General features: G+C 53.5%; 2 protein-coding genes across 2 annotated transcripts in view; one reads left to right on the top strand and one right to left on the bottom strand.

The window, feature by feature from the left end:
• ASIC2 (acid sensing ion channel subunit 2) overlaps nt 1-6,744 on the top strand; it is a 529,690-nt gene extending 522,946 nt beyond the window's left edge. Inside the window, exons 8-11 of the mRNA XM_054224735.1 lie at nt 1,325-1,404; nt 4,660-4,728; nt 5,568-5,742; nt 6,143-6,744. Coding sequence (XP_054080710.1) covers nt 1,325-1,404; nt 4,660-4,728; nt 5,568-5,669 — 251 coding nt within the window. The 3' untranslated portion in view covers nt 5,670-5,742; nt 6,143-6,744. The remainder of the gene's footprint in view (nt 1-1,324; nt 1,405-4,659; nt 4,729-5,567; nt 5,743-6,142) is intronic.
• LOC128919412 (uncharacterized) overlaps nt 1-19,335 on the bottom strand; it is a 171,393-nt gene that overhangs the window by 78,213 nt on the left and 73,845 nt on the right. The window lies entirely within an intron of this gene.

The following is a 19,335-nucleotide window of genomic DNA, read 5'->3' as shown; positions in this document are numbered from 1 at the left end:
TGTGGAGGACAGCTCTTAAAACCATCTACCCATCACCTCTTAAATCGTCCTTTCCAGCATGGCCAGCCAGGACCCTGAGCTCTTTGCCTTTGGGTGGTGCCCCACAGCTTGATGGAGAAGGTGGAGGAGTTGTTGGGTTGCTCAACCTCAAGATGGGTCAAGCTTTGTGGGTGCCACCTACAGATTTGGGTGCTTGGGACCCATTGGGTCTTTGGGGTGGAGGTATTTGGTCAGGAAGGAGAAGCAAGCATGCTCTGTGCCCACTCAGCCACTCCCAATCCCCAAATCCATCCTGGGATGCAGGGAGTGATCAGCACCTTTGGTTAAAAGCTGAAGCCGGGCCATCCCGTAGGGCTGGACTCTGCGAGCCTGTGCTGGGATGGGGGACATTGCAGGGAGCAGAGCACCCCAAGCCCCTTGGGGTGCCCCCACGTCACCCCGCTGTGGTAGCTCTCCAAAATGTACATGCCATGACCCCATCTGCACCTGCTCTGGGTTCCCCAGTGCTTTGGGCAGAGTCTCATCACCTCCCAGTCCTCAGCCTCTTTCGAACCAGATCTTTGTCCCAAAGCACCTTTTTTCCTCTCTTTCTGCTGTCGCTGTCTCATGGACGCCCACAGCAAAGGTCCTGGTAGCTCCGCCACCCATGGGTGCCTTCACTCGGGGGAGCAACACGGTTGAACCGTGGGGTGTTTTGCCGCAAAACCCATGAGATTTGTCTTCCCTGAAGCACACGGTTTGGCGTAGCAGAGCATCTCACGTCAGGGGTTACCTTCCCAGCAGGTCCCTGGAAGTCTCCTCTCCCCACGGTGCCTCGTCCACAGCCCTTCCCCAGCCCCGGGGGACTGTAGGACTTGAGCGGTGACAGCTTTGAGATGCTCCCCCCAAAAAAGCAGACCATCTTCCCTCTCCCTTTCCTCTCTTTGGCAGCTTTGTGGTTTTTTGTTGGCTCCAGGGGACGTTACCTAATTCTTCTCCAGCATCCTTCTCCTTCCCCAGCCCAGTTTGGGAATTGGGCTTTGGGATTCCTAGGACGCAGCCTGCTGTCTGACAGATGGCTTCCTCAGATGCCAGCCTGCGGTATCGCATCCTCGTTAGGCTTCCAGCTGATGGCCTCGTTAGCAGGAGAAATGCTTTGGTGGCCAGCAGTGTCCTTCCCGGGATGCTTTTCACGCCGTTAGAGCTGTTGGTGTTTCTGGGGTGATGCATTTCTCCACTTTTCAGGGACAGCAGCACCCAGGGAGCTGCACCGTGGTTGCACGGGTGCCTCTAGGAGCGTTTACCCCAGGGGTAAAAGCCACCTGCGTGTTGTTCTCTCTCCTAGGTGACATTGGAGGCCAGATGGGGCTATTTATCGGTGCTAGCATCCTCACTATCCTAGAGCTCTTCGATTATATATACGAGGTAAGACCCTCGTCCTTCGCCTTGTTCCTCTGGCGGGGTGTGGGTTTGCCAGCCTCGATGCCAGGCTCGGCTAGTCGTGGACCAGCACCCTCCATGCCCAATGTGCCCACGTGGATTATTCATGTTAATTCATGGTACTATACGATTAATGCTCGACAGGAGTGCTATGTCGTCGGGTCACAGCTATGTAGCGTGGTGCGGAGGTCCCTGCGTCGGCGGGAAGGGGGTTGGCACGCAGCCATGGCATGGCACAGCCAGGTTCACTTGGCACCCTGCCTCTGCTAACGACGTTTCCTTCTCGCTTGGGCTAATTAAGCACCACCTTCATGGGGCTGTGCTGCTTCCTACGCTGGATCTCGTGCTGCCCGAGGTGCGGTGGCTCTGGGGTGCTGGCTGGGGACCTGCTGCTGCACCCTCCTGTCCCCGTCCCCACTTGGGCTTCTCCCAGCAGCGCGGCCTTATCGTCATCGTGAAGTTCTTTACGCTGAGGGTGGTGAGACATTAGCCCAGGTTGCCCAGAGAGGGGGTGGAGGCCCCATCCCTGGAGACATTCAAGGCCAGGCTGGATGAGGCTCTGAGCGACCTGATCTAGTTGAAGATGTCCCTGCTCACTGCAGGGGGGTTGGACTAGATGGCCTTTAGAGGTCCCTTCCAACCCAACACGTTCTATGATCCTATGATTCTATGAAAAACTCCTTCAATTAATGCCTGAGCCCCAATCCAGCCGTCAGGTGGGAGAAGCAGCGAGGCCAGACCTTGTACCGCTGCTGGGGAGGTGGAAAAACCCCAGTCCCTGTTATCTGCAGCTCTTTCAGCAGCCCCGGAGCAAGGAGCTTTCTAGGAAGCACCGAGACGAGCTTGAGCGCGGTCCCGTGGCTCCACGGTGGCCGAGTGCAAGCCCTCTTTAATGGGAATTATTGCAATAAGCAGTCGGGAGAAGGCATTGCTTTCTGGCAGCCCTCCGTCCTCCTGCTCTCCAGCAGCAGAGTTACGCCCCTTGCGTATTTTTAATCTCTTTTTGCCTGAGCGAGTTGCCCCGGTGAGCGCTGGTGTCTTGGCCCAGCAGCACAGCGCAGCAGCTCCCAGGGGATTTTGGCTTTTCTGTGCCGAGGTGCCAGCACAGCCCTCGGTGGTCCCATGCTGTCACAGCGTCCCTGCGGGCATCGTCCCTCCAGCATCCTCCGCCGTCGCCCCTGCGAGCGCAGAGGCAGATTCCAGCCCACTTGGGCTTTTCCCGCCCCATTTTTCCTCTCAAATGAGCCAAAATAACCCTCCCTGGAGCATCCTCCTCGACAGCCGTCGGTTTTCCTTCCTAGTCTTCATGGCCACATTGCAGAAGGCTTCGTGTTGAGGGTCAGGCTCATGATTTTGGGTTATGAAAGGGGAAATGGAGGCAGGGAGAGGAGCTGCAGCCACCGAGGAGCCACCTCTTCGCACCAAGATGACCCCAGGGACCCCAACACGCAAGAGCGTGTCCTGTTTCGTAGCAGGAAAGGATAAGTTTATGCCTTGGGTATAGTTTGGAGGAGGATGCAAACACCTGTAGAGATGGGCAGTTCCCGACAAATCGGACACATCCCAACCCAAGGTCCTCGGCCCTTGGCCCTGGGAAGGTGCCTCCTGCGAATTCAGCTCATCCGCTCTATCTGCAGGTTTTAACGCCATGGCTTCGGGCCCCCCGCCCCCAAATACGCAATATTTTATACCTGCGTAGCCCAGTGCTCCCGTAGCCCTGTCTCAGCCCCGTACCGTGATGGCACTGGGAATTTTTAATCCCGTGGGATATTGCAGCCGGGGGTCGCTCGTGGCTGTTGCCTTAACGCGTGCCAAACCAGGTGCACGGGGGCGTCAGGCAACCGCGGTCTGCTCCGAGCTCGCCGGGGCTTGAAAACCCCCTTCATGTTATTAAAGTTGGGATGCTAGTCGCGTTTTAAGACGGTCACTCCCCATCCCAGTCCCTTCTGGGCAGCTGTGAGCACTTGGTGGCATTATTCTGCAATAAAATATATGGAAAATTACAAGCGTAAAGCTCATAATGGCTTCGGAGTGCAAACAAACCCCGTGCCTCAGTTTATATCCGAGGCTGAACGCACACAATATTTCATTAAAATCGCCTATTCCCGGCTTTCTTGGGGTTCTTTCGTAAGCAGGTAATAAGAACCCTCGCAGCGTTTGGTTTTTTCTTCTCTGTTTAACTCCTTTATTTGACATCTGCTGATAAAACTTGGCAAATAGTTTCCTCTTGCTGTTTTTTTGGGTTTGTTTTTTTTTTTTCTTTTTTTTTCTTCTTTTTGGGCAAGCGCGGCTCTTAAGAGAGCATCCTGTCTCCTTGGAGAGGATGCCTGGGGATGCAGCAGCCGGTTCGGCCAGCTACGCCCTGCGCAGGGGTCATCTCCGTGGTCACCCGTGATATAAATGTTTAACCCACACTGCGCGGGGAGAAAAGGAATTAAAATGTCTTAAATGCTGCCTAATCTACGTGGTTGATCCAATCCGCTCAGGGTTGCGTCGAGGCGGGGTGCAGAGCTCCTAAAATTCACTGTGTTTTCAACCAAAGCATTTATAAACCGTTTGAGATTGCCAACAAATGGCTACAGCAATTCTTTCCCGGTGGCTTAGGCAAAATCTGATGAAATATTGACCGTAGAGATGGGGGGGTTTTTTTTGCATTGTTGGCTCAGCACAATCCTCCTTTTGGTCCTGTCCCGGGGCAGAGTTGGGCTCCTGGACTCATCGGGGTCCCGAATACCCACCACGTGTCTCCACGTGCCAGCCAGCGGCCACCTCGCTTCCTTAGGAACTGACCCAATTCTTCACGTTTTTAGCGTTCTTCTTTTTTTTTTCTCTCCCCTCCCCCCGCCCCGCCACGCTCCCCCAGTGGAGGTTTTTCAGAAAAACACTCACTTTTCAACCCTACTGGGACTGCGCTTGAAAATAAGTTCTTCAGCAGCCGCGGCTGCCAAGGAAATAATGTGGCTGTGAAGGGAAGCGGCGCTCGCATCGCTGACATTTTTCAATAAACCCCCAAATATATTTAAAAAATTGAGGTTTGGGTGGGTTTGGGTTTTTTTCCCATGTGAAGAGGCCTGTTTTGACACATGGGGCGGTTTGCTTGGAAAGATTGTCCCCTTCTCCCTATCCTTTGGAGGGTGTCCTCCAAACCCAGCACATCTCCTGGACCCAGCCCCGTTGGGTGGGTGAGGCTGCCCCATGCCTCGTGGGTGCCCACCTTAACCCAACCTCCCTCTTTTGCAGCTGATCAAGGAGAAATTACTAGACCTACTCGGAAAGGACGAAGAGGAAGGGAGCCATGATGAAAACGTGGTAAGGAGCCCCATTGGGAGGGAGGAGGATATTTCCCTGCTCCATACGGATGCAGCGTTTGACCCCAGCTTCTTTCCAAAGGCTTGATGCTATGGCTCGGCCAAAGAAAAGGGATGGTTGGGGTGGTGGTGGATGAGAAGCTCAACGTGAGCAGGCAACGCGCGTTCGCAACCCAGAAACCCCCCGCAGCCTGGGCTGCATCCCCAGCAGCGTGGGCAGCAGGGCGAGGGGGGGATTCTGCCCCTCTGCTCCCCTCGGGGGAGACCCCCCTGCAGCGCTGCCTCCAGCTCTGGGGCACCAACAGCAGAAGGACACGGAGCTGTTGGAGCGGGGCCAGAGGAGGCCCCGGAGATGCTGGGAGGGCTGGAGCCCCTCTGCTGTGGGGACAGGCTGAGAGAGCTGGGGGGGTTCAGCCTGGGGAAGAGAAGGCTCCGCGGAGACCTTGGAGCCCCTTCCAGTCCCTAAAGGGGCTCCAGGAAAGCTGGGGAGGGACTCTGGAGCAGGGAGGGGAGCCATGGGACGAGGGGGAAGGGTTTGAAGCTGGAAGAGGGGAGATTTAGGTTAGAGATTAGGAAGAAATTTTTCCCTCTGAGGGTGGTGAGCCCCTGGCCCAGGTTGCCCAGAGAAGCTGTGGCTGCCCCATCCCTGGAGGGGTTCAAGGCCAGGTTGGACGGGGCTTGGAGCAAGCTGGGCTGGTGGGAGGTGTCCCTGCCCAGGGCAGGGGGGTGGAACGAGATGATCTTTAAGGTCCCTTCCCACCCGAACCATTCTGTGATTCCTATGGAAAGGGAGCGTCCAGCGGCCCCAGGGTAACCCTGTCCCCCGCTCTCCATCCGCAGAGCACTTGCGACCCCATGCCAAATCATTCGGAAACCATCAGCCACACTGTGAACGTGCCGCTGCAGGCCACCCTGGGAACGCTGGAGGAGATCGCCTGCTGACACCGTCCGACTGCTCCACAGTGCCAACACCTAAGGAAGGAAAACTGCACAGGAAAGCAGGGACCGAGCTCAGGTTTGCAACGGGGGCAAAAAAAAAAAAAAAAAAAAAAAAGATTTAAAAAAAAGTATTTAAAAAAAAAAAAGGAAGAAAATCACTATGCATTAAAAAAAAAAATAAATATATATATTATATATATATATACTCTGCCAAAACCAAGCGAGAGGCGCCTTGGACTTGACTTGTGTTGTCCTTTCCTGTGGGGGGGTTGTCTTCAAGATGTGAAGGCAGCAGCTCATTTTTGAACTGTACAAAACAAAAGAGACCACCACCGCCACCGCCACCACCACCACCAAAAACACAACCGAAGCCCCGCCATTTCACGTACTGCCAAATGTATAAAGCACTTGCATGCCAGTTCTTTTTATGGCAATATATTCCTATCTGTCTTTATAAGCTCTGTTCCTCTTTACAGTCTCTGATTTTCACTACAAGAAGGAACTCGCGGGCCCAGCCATCCCCTGAAATCACCATTACTAACGTCGTAGGCTGAATTAGAATAAAGAAACAAAAAGTCGCAGCTCTTGGATTCTTCTTACGTTCTTGTCCTTCGTGTCAGTCTGTGATGAATCTTAAGCTAAGCCGGGTCCCCCGAGGCCGGGCCACCGCCGGGGCTCCTCAGCGCTACCAGTCACCCCAAGGTGAGCATCCCTGGAGAGGGGCCGGACCGGTGGCTCTTGGTGGAACGTGTGTGTGTCCCCCCCAAGCTGCTGTGTCGTGCTCCTCCGTCTGCAGTGCCTGGATAGTCCGTCTGTGGCGGGTGGGCACGGGACGGTGGGTTTCTATATTATGTTTTTATTTTATTTTATTTTGGAAAAGTTTTTTAATTTTTTTAAATTTTTTTGTTCTTTTTTTTTCCCGTTAACGGATTCTGTGCTTTCTCCTCGTTCTCATGACTGATATTAAAGCTGGTCTTGTGGAAATGGCCGGGCTGTGTCATTTCTGCCTTGCCCCCGGCGCAGCCTCGGCGGGGGCGTGAGGGGCAGGCGCCAGGACGAGCCCATCGCGGGGGCTGCCCACAGCCGTTCCTCACCCCTCGCCTCCCCTTGCCCCTTCCACCACATCCTAGAATTGTTAGGGTTGGAAGGGACCTTAAAGATCATCTCGTCCCAACCCCCCGCCCTGGGCAGGGACACCTCCCACTAGATCGGGTCGCTCAGAGCCCCGTCCAGCCTGGCCTTAAAAACTTCCCGGGATGGGGCTTCCACCCCCTCTCTGGGCAACCCGTTCCAGTGTCTCACCACCCTCATGGTGAAGAACTTCTTCCTAACGTCCAGTCTGAATCGTCCCATCTCTAGTTTTAATCCATTCCCTCTAGTCCTACCATCACCCGACATCCTAAAAAGTCCCTCCCCAGCTTTCTTGTAGCCCCCTTAAGATACTGGTAGAGCCACTAGAAGGTCTCCTCGGAGCCTTCTTTTCTCCAGACTGAACAACCCCAACTCCCTCAGCCTGTCCTCACAGGAGAGGCCCTCCAGCCCTCTGATCATCCTCGTGGCCCATCTCCGGACACGCCCCAGCACATCCGTATCTCTCTTGTAGTAGGGGCTCCAGAATCACACACCTCCTAATGGGGTGGGCACCAAACCCTGGCCGTGCTCAGCTACGTCCCCATCTTCTCCGTGGTGGTGGGGCCAGCTCCGATGTTGTGCACTGTGGTCATCTCTTGGAGTCTCATTTCTTGGCGACCAGGATTTTAAATAGAACTGGGTCAAAAGGATGCTGCTTTACCCCAATAAAGAAGAATACAAGTTTCCTGGAGCTCCAGCCCCTGCTGGCTTTGTAGCCTGGAGGGCCAGGAGCAGGATGCAATGTGTGTTTGCACCTCTGCTAGCTCCGGGCAGGGTACTGCTGAATAGCCGGTTGGCATCACCAACATGGTGGCCACAGCAGGGAGAATCGCAGCTGGACTGTGAAAAACTGTTTTTGCAGAGCTGATGGAGTCCCAAACCCTGGGAGGGCATTAAACCAGTCACAGGGATTGGAGGTCAGCCCAGAATTACCCGCAGGGGACGGTGGAGATGGGAGGTGTGTTGTGGTCTGCAGCCAGCCGGGGGACTGAGGACATCCCTTTGCCCTGGAGAAGGTTCAGATCTATCCTCCACTGTCTCGAGTGCCCATGTTCGTGCACAAAACCACCTTTTGGGACAAATCCTTCTGCTGCCCAGAGCATGGTGCAGAGGGGTTCCAGTCTATCACTTGTTCTGGAGTAGACATGGGCAATGTCAAGCTAGCAACCGGCCAAGGGTGCTCAGGGTGGGTCTGTCCTGGGCCACCTAAGTCAACAAGAGCTTCCCTGTGCTGGGACAGACGTCCCAGCTGGGCAGCCGCACAGACAACCTCGGTGCAGTGCAGTGACTCAGGAAAGGTGGGTCCTGTCTCTTCAAAGTCCAAATCATGTCGTCACCCCCATCACGTGCCACCAAACCCAAGTCCACTGCTGTCCCCGCCATGCCAACAGCAGGACCTTGGAGCAATGCTCCCATGTCTGCCAACATGAATGCCTACAATAACCTCCGGGAAGCAGGACGTTGGCAGGGCAGCTGCTGCAACGGGCTCTTTCCACACAGCAAGCTCCGTGTCTTGGAGCTGCCACGCGTCCTTCCCTGCTTGGAGCCGTTTGGGCTCCTCTCCCTGCTTTCGGCGTGGCTTTGGCTGATGGCATGTGAAGGAGAGCCTTGCTGAGGCAAGACCAAGGGGCAGGATTGCAGCCCAGCGCTCCGCCGTGCTCACTGTCCGCCAAGGGCAACCCGAAGCCCTACTCCTCCCGTCTCCTGCGCTTGCTCATCAAGTCCAAGAAGCTGCTTTGAGGGTGACCCAGCTGGTCAGACACAGCACAAGGCATCCAAAGCTGCCCCAGCACCAAAGGCTGGAGTCCCTCCCACGCTCAGGCTCCCAAGCAGTGCTCACGGCTTCCCCAGGCCCGCAGGACATGGTTCTTGGCTTTTCCTCCTCCAGGCGGGTTCTTCTCTGGCTTCTGCAAAGCTGGTCCCTGCTCAGCAGGGTCCTCCTTCAGTTAAACATGAGCTGTGGCACCAAGGAGCCACTTTAACACATCCCGCAGGCTATTTAGCTGCAATCTCCTCCTCCTCCCTTTGCTCTCCAGCAGCAGGTAGTCCACTTCCCCTCAACGTAGTCCACTTCCCCTCAACGTTTCTCCCTCTTAGACAAAAACAAAACCAGTAAGGCTCCCAACAAAAATACCTGGTTTGTGCGACTGAACGCACCCAAAAATCCTTCACCAAGCAAGGGAGGCAGGCAGAGTCCTTTCGTACATGGAGGAGCAGCAGCCGGGTTTCAGTCCAATCCTCTCCAGGCTGGCAGAGAAGTGCGTAGAGGACGTGTGCTCAGATGTGTGCCCTCTAAATGCTTCAGGGTGACAGTGACTCCAAGAGTCATTTCCACGCATACAAATTTCTCCCCTTGGGAATTTATTAAATCTCCACCATGAGATTTTGGTAGAGTCATTGGAAGGCTTTGCTGAAGCTTGATGGGGTGGGACACCTCGGGGACACCCAGAGGTGCTGTGATGAGTTTTGCTAATACCACCTGTAGAGGAAAGCCAGTTGAAGGGGGAGGCTGGCACAGGGATGGCACCTCTGATTGCTCCTGAAGAGCACACTCTCCACACTGAAGAGCTCGTTCTGTGTTATCAGTCTTCATTATCTCCTGAGACCTGGACGCTGGCCACACGTTCATTATCCACGGGATGCCCAGTGGCCATCATCTGGTAACAAGTGCTCATTGACAGCCTGGCTGCGGAGCTACGGAGCTGCCAAGCTCTGGCTCCCGTTGCCAAATCCCTGTGCCAGACTGGTCCTTGTGGTCCCTGCTGGACCAGTGGAGGGAATTTGTGCCAGGCCTGGCTCAAGGGGACTCATTGCAACATCTCCAGGCCCTCAGACATGCCCACGACGGCTGGTTGAACCTCCAGGCTCCTCATGCAAACTGGTCTTTCTAACCCTTATGCTCATGAATGGCTGGGAAGGGAGTTGGCCCTATATCCACGGTGGACTTTGTGCTGTATATCTTTGTGCCTGAAGAAGCAGGAGTGTCTCCATCTTGGTGTGGGTTAGAGTCCACTTTACAGGATCCAGCCCCCCAACTGCAAAAGCAACTCACCAAGAGAGTGTGGATCTCGAGAGGGGATGGGGGCTGAGCGGTGATTCACTGCTGACAATGCCAGTCCCGAGCAGATAAACTGGTACCATTTGACCTCTAAACCTGGATGAGATACCACCAGACTGGGTAAATTTAGAAATCTCGGGTTCCGGGCTACTTTACTAAATTCCTGGGGCAGCCTGTTACTAAAAAAAAAAAGGTGTTTGAACACTGAGGATGTATCTCAACCCAAAAAACCCCATAGGCACCTTGGGGATCACCACCAAACTGCGTTACACCAACATGGCCGGGACAGCAGCAGCAGCATAGTGGGTAGCTTGAAGGACGGACACTGGAAACCAGAAACCTACTTGTAAAGCTTCTGGCTGCCTTGTGTCATTTTGCCCTGTGAATTCAACGCGCCTCAGCCCCTGTGATGGAGAGCCATCCCACAGCCAGCGCAGGGGGGCTACCGTGCTTTTAGGAGATGGCTGTAACTGCAGACACAATGCCCTGGCTCGGTGCTGGCCCAGGTGCCCTGGAGCACTGGCTGTTTGAGCAGGAGGGCAGCAGAAGGTGGAAAAAGGTCAACTTGTAGCCATGACATCTTCCATCCCTCCGTGTAAGGTGGGTCACACTGTGACACTTGCGGTGGGTTTGGCACCTTCAACACTGGTGGATTTATGCCTGCCTAGAACGTCGCCCCCATTCCCACCTCCTACCACAGGATGTGCCCCTGAGGTTTCTCCAGCAGCAGTGATGGTGATGGGCCACAAAGATGCTCCAAAGGTTGGAGCCCCTCTGCTGTGAGGACAGGCTGAGAGAGCTGGGGGGGTTCAGCCTGGGGAAGAGAAGGCTCCGGGGAGACCTTGGAGCCCCTTCCAGTCCCTAAAGGGGCTCCAGGAAAGCTGGGGAGGGACTCTGGAGCAGGGAGGGGAGCCATGGGACGAGGGGGAAGGGTTTTAAGCTGGAAGAGGGGAGATTTAGGTGAGATCTGAGGAAGATATTTTTCCCTCTGAGGGTGGTGAGCCCCCGGCCCAGGTTGCCCAGAGAAGCTGTGGCTGCCCCATCCCTGGAGGGGTTCAAGGCCAGGTTGGACGGGGCTTGGAGCAACCTGGGCTGGTGGGAGGTGTCCCTGCCCAGGGCAGGGGGTGGCACTGGGTGGCCTTTAAGGTCCCTTCCACCCCAACTGTGCGTGTCCCTTCCAACACAACCATTATGTGATTCTTTGCTGCCCAGTACTCTGCAAGCCCATGGCTTGAAGGCTCCTGACGTGACTGTTGGGCCCAGAGAGGCAGCGTTGATTGGAGCCTCCTTGGCTCTCAGATGGGCTCTCAGCCCAAGTGATGACTCAAGACCCCTCTACCGTTTGGACCTGCCCTCTCCTTCCTGAAGAGCCTGTGTTTGGGGAGCAGAGGGGATGGGTGGTGGAGGAAGGAGGGACTGGAGGAGTCAAAACGCAGCATCTCTTGCCGGCGGTCACTACAATGTGTCCCAAATTCAAAAGCCTCGCACTGTGCTAAGGCAGGGCACATCCCTGGGGACCACAGCCATCCCACGGCCACCCCACGGCCCTCCCACGCAACGCGGAGCTGCGTTCAGGCAGCAGCTCCTGGGAGGGATGTTGGTGCATCGCAAATGGTTCAACCGAGAGCTGCCGGGGCCGACGCGAGGCTTGGCGAGCTGCCTGCCAGTGAGAAGAAAGTTCAAGTCATTTAGTTTAACAAAGGGGAGGTGAAAAGGTGGCTCCGTCAGTCTGTAAATTTCTCAGTGGAGAGATTTCTAATAAAGGTTTCTTTAATCTGGCAGACAAAGGCAGAACGGGGAGGGGAAGGGGGTCATGACAGGGGGAAGTTAAATGCATTCAAATGAGAGAGCCTGAATGGGACCATGGATGGTCCCACAGCCCCTGAAGACTTTAAATCAAGACAGAACATTCTTTTTCCCAATAGATGTGCTCCTAGAGCAGGTCCCCATCCCTGCAGCACTCTCTGGGCTGCCTTATGGAGAAGACCTCGCAGTAAAGCTTTTAGGAGCGAAGACCCCAAAACTCTGCATTTGAGCCTCTTGGTGTCTGAGTCCACCCAAACCCTCAGCGCGCTGGACTTGTACCCAGTTCTCCCCCTGTTAGACATTCACAAGCTTTTCTTTTCCCAAGGAATTGACAGCAAGAGCTGGGGCAGGTCTTTGCACCGGAGTCGCTCTTCCACTCCCGGCTATTTCTCTTTTTGCTGCCTTTGACATTCAGCCTCGGAGGGGTGGTTTAAAGGACCAAAAAAAAGCCCATATTTCAATCGCTTATCAGACTGAAGGCGGTGTGATCTCCAGGACTGGCAAGGAACAAATAATTACCGCCGGGTACAAAGTGTTTCTCTGTCAAGGATCTAGCGTGTCAATTGATTAGAGGCAACGCACGTTGTGTTGACGCCGGCTGTCTTATCTATCAGCTGCAAAGCCAAATTCATACGGGAAAGAAAGGGAACATTATACCACACCCTGGGGGTGGCCGAGGACATGCCCGCCCGCTCTCTGCACTAATATAAGCACTAATAAACACAGTTGTGTTCAGTGGCATCTCAATGGCAGCAGGCGGGAGGGCGTCACGGGGCGATGCTGGGCTGAGCCTGAAGGCTGGCGCTGCTGCGCGAGCCCATGTGGAGCGGGATGAGCCATGCCCATCGACCCACAGCTCTCATCCTGGCTGTAAAAAACAGGGTTTGAAGCTGCCATGAAGCCTCCAGAAGGAGAACTGCCTTCAGACGGTGACACAGGACCCACAGGGCTTGGGTATGGCCCTTGAAGTGTAAACTCCTGAGCTGGCCGAAGGAAAAATTACCTTGATCACCTACCTTAAAACCTCAGCCTGAGCACTGGTGTCATGCTGGAAGTACTCTGTGTCCTTGCTTTGCTCTCCCCATCCTCCTTCTATCTGTCCAGTTCAGTTTCTCCCATTTTTACCTGGTTTTGTCCTGCTCAAATGCCCAGTCCGCCGTGCACCCATGGGTGCTGGGAAGTGAAGGAGCTCGTTCGTTCCTCTGAGTTCTCCTTAGCAGGCAGCAGACATTTATGTCCTGCTGCTTCCCTGCTTGTGCCCCCGGGCGACAAATCTTCCGGTTCCACCACCCACGTAGAAGCTGCAAGAGCCCAGATCTGGGAGAAAAGTCCCGCCCTCGGGCTTAAAAAGCTCTTTGCAATCCTTCACTGCTCTCATCCAGCGTCTTACAGCCGTCCATAGTCACAAAACCCCCTTGCACAGAAACCTCGTGGTGCTTCTCCCTTCAAGATGTCAAAAAATAAGGGAGGCTCAAATTCTGCAGGCTGTGAAACGTGTTTTGTTTCACAGTTGCTGGGGAAAAAGAAAAAAAACCAAACAAACCAAACAACAAACCCACTTCAGTCTCCTGATGCTCTCCTCAGTCTCCTGATGTTCTCACCCACCTCCTGGTGCTCTCACCCTCCTGATGCTCTTTCCCACCTCCTGATCCTCTCATCTGCCTCCTGATGCTCTTCCCCACCTCCTCACGGTCTCATATCCCCTCTCCCGGCATCCCAGTGACCTTTGAGCTTGGGATCAAGTGAGGTGAGAGAAACTTCATGAGAAGGCGCGCCATCCCAGGAGGGACACTGCGGTGCTGCGGTCACCAGACAGGAGCTCTTCAACACCTCCTGGAAGCTATTCATCAGCTGGGCGTTTTTCCATGCTCACCCCTGCTCTGTACCCCCAGGGCAAAGTCCAGCAGCAAACCTCCCCCAAATCACAAGATTGCCTTAAACAATCATGAGAATTTTCTCTAAAAAAAAAAAAAAAGAAAGAAAGAAATCGAAATTGGGTGTTGATTTCCCTTCCTCTTCCTCCCACCTCCCCAGTGAGAAAGGTGACATTCGCTTCACAGCTTCGAGCGCTCAGGAGGAAGCCTGGAAACGTGCAAAGAAAACTGCGATTCTCACGCAGAATCCTCTGCTTCCACCCACCCGCGCGGCGAGGAGCTGCTGAGACGCCGGGTACGCTCCCGAGGTCCCATCATTTTAAAAGCCCATGGGCATGGACGTGCTGGAGGATCTTCCTCAACCCAATCACCAGCTCTCCTCTAGCCCTTGTCCTCACCCCCACCAAGGTCTGCGGGCAGATTCGGCAGGTGCAGATGTGCTGCCCCTGGATGGAGTCATGGAGAAGCCAGGATCTGTAGTTGTGAGAGATATATATTTATATAGATATGTTTTGGGTTTTTTTAAAGATGCAATAGAAAATCATGACTTTGACCCCGTCTCCAGAGGAAACGCCTTATGAGGCCTTGTTGTCAGCCCATTTGTCTGCTCATTCATCATCACCCCCGACAGCTTTCACATCCAGGAGCCAGTTCCAAGAAAATTTGGCAGTGGGTCCTGAGAAATAATTCATCTCCTGCGCCGTTGCACGAGTACCGCCGGTTGAGTGGAAGAGGGGAACCCCACGCTGGCGGCTCTGGACCCAAGCGGGGCTGATGGACCATGCGCGTGGCTCCGAGCTGTTCCCAGCATCTGCTGCCTTCTCCTGGCAGCGTTGTCCTGGGAGGCGGGGGATGCACAGGCGTTGCTGGAAGCAAAGGGGGCACGAAGCCATAAGAAATCAGGTTGCTTTCATGCCGATGCTCAAGGAGCAATTACTTTCCGCCAAGCCATAGATTTTTAGCAGCCAGAGCGAGCAGCTCTGTGAAACTCCACGCAGCTGGGGCTGGGAGATTTGGAGCCTTGCTACGCCGGCAGCTGATTACACCTTTTCCTTTACTGATTGATTTTACCTGGCTCAAAAGAGTAACAAGAAATAAAGTGACATTCAAGTACGTCCACTCAAACCATCCCCTTTAAGATGTGCGTGGGCAGCGGCTTCATTCCCGGGTCCAGAGACCAAGTGGCAGCTCTGCCCCTTCTTCAGCAGGGGGAGGAACCTTAAAACTTTCATGAAACCAACATGATGAGCCAGCGGAGGGTTTGAGGATGTCCCTGGAAAAGGGACCTGCAGCCCTGGGGGAGAAGGTGGGATGGAAGGAGGCGGCGCTGCCGATGCAAAACTCCATGGCGTGTATGGGACTAATAGTCCCTTTTTCAGGGGAAAAAAAACCAGTAGTGATTAAAAATGAAGAAGAGCAGAGAGGTTTTAGGGGAGAAAAAAAAAAAAGAAACATCGAAACGTCAAAACCCAACCTGCTGAGCGAGCACGGAGAGCAGCTCTGCTGAAGAGCGAAAGGATCTGCCAAGCAAAAAAAGGCGGCTCTAAGCACTTGATAAATTATTTGCTGCAAATTAGCCCCGTGCTGGCTTAGAGCACATTTCAACGAAAGGAGAAAGGAATGTAAAAGACACGGCACGGCACATCCCTGCCGCCCCGTTACTGTCTCGTCATTGTTGTGGTGTGTCTGTGCAGTGCGAGACGCTTCGCGTTCGGGCTGCTGAGGTGTCTGAAGAAGGGGACCAGAGGTGACGGCTCTACTACAGCGGCTGGTTTTCCCCGGATGGAAAAAAAGGTCGCCCAGGTCTGCGCTGCTGGAGTACGATCCTTCTGCACACTTCTGTCTATCTCGGGTGGCTGCATCTTTTTTGGCAATCGCGCCCTTTCCCTGAAAAACAACTTCCCTGATTATTTATTAATATTTGCTACAGCATAGAAAGCCTCCACTGGGAAAGTCCATGGGCACCAGCCTCCTGCTGCCTGGACCCAGTAAAACTTTTCCTGAGTAAGTTTTTGGTTTTAAGAGCATGGGGATTTAGAAACACTTTTTTTTGGCTCCACTTCTTCCTGAGCCAATTCCGTCAGCACGACTTTTATTGAAGCATCTCATCCGTTGGATGTTTCATGGAAGAGCAGAGAGTGCAGCCAGCTGAAGGCTGGGCAGTCACACGTCTCTGGAGGACACGAGGATATGGAAATTTGGACCATACCCAACTTCCATAGGGACCACATTGCGATGCAGCAAAGTGGTTTTTGGGTTTGTTTTGTTTTGTTTTGTTTTGTTTTGTTTTGTTTTCTCATGCAAAAAAAGAAAAGGTTAAAAGGAAGATGGAGTTTTGTGTGCTGTTAAACCTCAAGTAGCTTGCATCTTCTCAGCCTGCTAGAGGTTAACAAGCTGAGATGGCCCCACCAGCAGCCACTAAAGAGCAAGCTGGGGTTTGACGTCTCCTGCCTCTTTCCTGGAGACATCACCCTCTTTGCTCTTAGCCGCTGGCGGATCCAGGAGCTCTGCGCAGACAAAGCAGGAGTCGGGATTGCTTTGGGTGAGGGATCAGATGACCTCAAAGGCTTGGGTGTAGACTTCACAAGATGCTCCATCAGCTCTTGCAAAAGACTCCCTGAAACCCACCTTGAAGGCACCTGGGGAACTTACAACATCTCACAAATCTGCCATCTCTGCCACGGGAGGAGGTGCCAGTTGCTGTGGCTGATGCTCCCTAAATTTTGTATGGGTTGCATCTTTTGGAGCAAGTCTGGCCCCACCAGCCACATACTTCAGCATGAGATGGGGCTGGTTTGATCTTTGTTTGACCATCCTTCACGTGTGGCATGGTTTGGGCCAGACCAGCCACTGAAACGAATGGCAGATGCTCTCCCTAACATCTCTCTACAAGGACCAGGACCTCAAACAAGGACAAGGTGGATTTGGTGTCTCCTGGAGGACAGGTAAAGAGCAGGATTTTTAGTGCACAAATCAGACACTCAACGCTAATAAATAACACATGCCCAAGGCCACCAAAATGAGATACCACAGGCTGAAGTTGCCGTGGGGTAAAGCACACAAAGGCTGAATGTCTGAGAAGTCAGAGGAGATGAACGCAAGAGAGTGGCTAAAAATAGAAAGCGCGAATGAACTTCAGCCCAAACATGTGGGAGGGATGGGGATGGCCATGCCAGAAATCCGGGAGCTGAAGCTGCAGGAGAAGAGGCCGCTTTGCCAAGAGAAGCATAAGAAGCTCGCGAGGCACGAGGCTCTATCGGCAAACTGGTGGAAGATAGATAGACACTCCGGGCCACACGGTTGGAGTCACTGGACCAATAATTCACTTTAAATGCCTGGGAAGTCAAAGGCTCCTGTATTTACAAGACAGAAGTGGCTGGAAGTTGCTTCGTTCCAGCTGGAGCCCAGAAACCAGAAAATTCCAGGGTGTGAGAGCCGCCTCCTGGCCACGGGCTGAGGGCAAATCCCTTCGGCTTCGGGGAAAAGACCGTTGCAGCCCTGGGTTCAATCTCTGCAACGGCTTTTGTTTGAAAATGGAACTGCTCTGGGGAAAACGCAAACAAAAAGGCGAGAGGGACCGGTTTGCTGTTCTTACCATCCGAAAATGGGCATTTTGCTGTGAAATCTGGAAACAGCAAAACCATTTTCCAGCCCAAAATTTTGGATATGAGGGGTTCAACTTTTAAAGGAGAATAAAGAAGTCCTGAGTTAAAATAAAAAAACATCCTGAGTTAAAAAAAAAAAAAAAAAAACCCAAACCACAGAAAAACCCCGCCCAACCCAAAAAAACCTGAACAACCAAAAAACACGCATTACTTTTTAGAAAAATCTGATTTTGACGGGAGGTATTTTTTCTAACGAACATCCCAGCCTTTTCAGTGAGTGGGCAAAGCCCAGTAGGTATAAAACTTCAAAAAAATATATTCCGGCAGATTTCTTGCTTCCTGCAGGGAGAGATTTCTGCCCAAAGCCCAGCCCCAGTTATCTCTGCAGTGCGGACGAGCCCTGTCTACATCTCACAGATACTCATGGCTTGAGTTTTGGAGCAGCCCATGCTTGGAGGTCGCACGTTTCCTACCAAGCCTGAGACAGTTTAGCTCCTGGTGGTGCCCGGAGCCCGGGAAAAGGGAGCTGTTCCCCAAAAGTGTTTGTCTGGCTCCTTCTGTACAGGGCTGAACAGTGAAAAGAGGATTTAGGGCTTTTGGGAAAGTTGTATGGTCATAACACGTTGGGTCAAGGCTTGGTACAGGCCCATGTGTCCCAAGGGAGTAGATGTGAACGTGGTCCCTGTGCAATCCTTTACTGGGTGCCCTGGCTGCAGAATTATGAAATTAGGGACAATACAGAGATGAGGAACCCTCATTATTCCCACGTTGAGAGAAAGAACGCAGAGAAAGGTCCTTAAACACAAACTAGGCTGGGATGATCCAAAATGCACCAGCTGGGGCAATCGGAGCTCTCACCCTGGGCAGACATCGGAGGATCCGGCCCAGAAGAGCCAAGTTTTGCTCCTCCAGCTCCTCAGACAAGGGCTAGTTTCCACAAAGCAAACAAAACCCTTTCTTCTTGGTTTACAAAGGTAGAAACAAAGGTATGAAGTGGAGCCTGCGAGTAGCCTCGGTGCTTGCTGGGAGGAGTTTGTTAGCCCGAGACGCTCAGGGACTGGAATTGACGGAAGAAGTGCTCAGGGGGGATGAATTCAGAACCAAAAATAGCTTTCGACTCGGTCGCATCCCGTGGCGGGCTTGGCCCGGGTTATAAATGTTTGACGAGCGCTGATGTGGGAGGCAGCACGGCGGCAGCGGGGTCCTGCACGCCCACGAGTCGGGCAGAGCTCAGCCCCCACCGCGGGGCAGGGCAGGGGGGGAGAAAAGGGGGCTTGAGGAGCGCAGGCAGCGAGAAACAAGGCTTGAGCCAGCGGAGGGGACGGGCAAGAAATTTTGGAGCTGCAACAAGAGTTCCTGGGGAAAACAATCCTTAAAAAAACAAATAAAAAAAAATATGAATCTCGCACTATTGCTCTGACAGCATTTCTCAGGGCTTTAGAGCCAGGCCCGGGGGGCGTGGGACAGGGAGGGTGACTCGCCTCATATCAGAGGACTTCTTACTTTTTGCACAATTCCTGCATGAGCGCAAACAAGGACGTAAAAACTCCCTCAGCTCAGGTGTCCCAAACCGCATCTCTTTGGGGTGGATTTTTTTTTTAACCTTTCCCCTCCTCTTTTAAAAATCGGCCAGCTGCAAACCGAAGGAAAAAGAGTTCTGACTTTGCAAATGTCAGAATAAGTAATAATCTTTTGTTCGTGCTTTACCAAATACTTCCCTTTTCTTGGCCAATGCTGTCCATTCAGTTCATCCTCCATGCAGAAAGCTCCCTCCTCCCGCCCCTGCCTTTCAGCCACATCTATATGTTTCTTACCCAGACAAAGATGCCTCCAATCCATGCCTGGGGGAGTCCTTCGGGATATCTGGAAGTGCCTGACCATCTATCCAGGTTGTCTCCAGCAGCTTCTGAGTACGTGGCCACCTCTGCCTCCCAGCTGTCCTTTGCCATTAGGATCAGGAGAAATATCTGCAGGTCTCCACACGCTCCACCCTCGTATCTGAGCCCTGCACCCCATGATGCCGTGTCCTGTCTCTGATGCCTGCAGCACCTCGGGAGCCGGTGTTCCTGGCTGGCAGCAGGGATGGTACTGTAGCTCCCCACGGCTCTGGGAGGACTGGGAATAGCAGACAGAGAAATACTGAAAAAAACCCGCAGAGATTAGGACAGAAAATGAGCTGTAGAATGGCGCGGCGA

Source organism: Rissa tridactyla, chromosome 19, assembly GCF_028500815.1.
Source record: "Rissa tridactyla isolate bRisTri1 chromosome 19, bRisTri1.patW.cur.20221130, whole genome shotgun sequence".
Lineage (NCBI taxonomy): Eukaryota > Metazoa > Chordata > Aves > Charadriiformes > Laridae > Rissa > Rissa tridactyla.
The sequence above is the reverse complement of the archived record's forward strand: the minus strand, read 5'-3'. Positions and strand labels throughout refer to the sequence as shown.